This window comes from Phyllostomus hastatus, unplaced genomic scaffold, assembly GCF_019186645.2.
Source record: "Phyllostomus hastatus isolate PE091 unplaced genomic scaffold, TTU_PhHast_1.1 phas_scaffold_760, whole genome shotgun sequence".
NCBI classification, from domain to species: Eukaryota; Metazoa; Chordata; class Mammalia; order Chiroptera; family Phyllostomidae; genus Phyllostomus; species Phyllostomus hastatus.
Window position 1 is genome coordinate 253,282 of NW_025334040.1, and position 1,228 is coordinate 254,509.

The 1,228-nt window shown below is 45.9% G+C and overlaps 1 gene segment (V, D, J or C); it reads right to left on the reverse strand.

Moving 5' to 3' along the window:
- Positions 1-956, reverse strand: part of LOC123810822 — a 1,625-nt gene extending 669 nt beyond the window's left edge. The window contains 2 exon segments of the V gene segment in view: positions 458-774; positions 890-956. Of these exon segments, the coding sequence occupies positions 458-774; positions 890-935 (363 nt within the window).
- Between the last annotated feature and the right edge of the window lie 272 nt (positions 957-1,228).

Here is a 1,228-nt window from a genome sequence, read left to right on the forward strand (position 1 = left end):
AATATAATGAAAATGAAATATAGTAAAGTCCTAAACAGTGGTGAATCAGGAAAAAGGTTACTGAATTTTTCAGACTGTAAGACACTCTGGACCATAACATGTACCTAGGTTTTAGAAGAGGAAAATAAGAAATAAATATTAGAAACAAAAAATGTGGTAAAATATTTAATAACATATGCCACCCCCCTCCACCCCGCCACAATGAGCCTGGTAAGCTACATTCGGACCATAAGACACACACTTTTTTCTCTCAATTGCGGGGGCGGGGGGGGTGTGTCTTATAGTCCAAAAAATACAGTATATAGAATTTCTTTATCTTATCTTTAGAATTTTAAGTTTGCAGTTATTTAAAAATAAAATAATAACAAAGAATAAACAAATGAAAGCCTGAGTTTATGATGAAAGAGACTTGAGTGAGTTCAAAGGAGGATTTGGTCTCACTTCCCCATGAACTTGCACCACTGTGGAGAGTGCTAGGGTTTCTATATGAAGCACAGTAATAATCAGCCTCATCCTCAGCCTGGAGCCTAGAGATGGTCAGGGAGGCCGTGTTGCCAGACTTGGAGCCAGAGAAGCGATCAGGGATCCCTGAGGGCCGACTTTTATCATTACATATCAGGAGTTTGGGGACCATGCCCGGTTGCTGTTGGTACCAGGAGACATAATTACTATACCCAACATCATTGCTGCTTCCAGCACAGGAGATGGTGACAGACTGTCCAGGAGATCCAGACCCTGAGGCAGGCTGAGTCAGGGGAGTCTGGGCCCAGGAACCTGAAAAGACCAAAAACACACTCAGTGCTCAGTTCAGTGCAGAGCCATGTGAGTCTGAAGAGGAGACACAAAATCAGCCCAGATATCCCCGTGGTCCCCACCCGGGAGGCCTCACCTGAGCTCTGAGTGAGGAGGGTGAGGAGGATCAGAGACCAGGCCATGGTGCAGATTCCCCAAGAGTGTTGCCTTCTGAGACCCCAACACTGAGCCTGACCCCCCAAAACATCTCTTATTCTCTCCCCCTGCTTTAGAGGAGGGAGGGCACCTCCATGCAAATCTGCTTCCTGCACCTGCCTCACCTCACCCCACTCTGACCTGACCCTTGATCTAGATGCTTCTCTGCAGAGGACATGACAGAAAATTTAAATGGTCTGTGACATTTTGTTCTCACTCACAACACACTGAGACCATTATTCGGGTGCCTAGGAAATGGAGCCCATGTGGATGTTCCTGA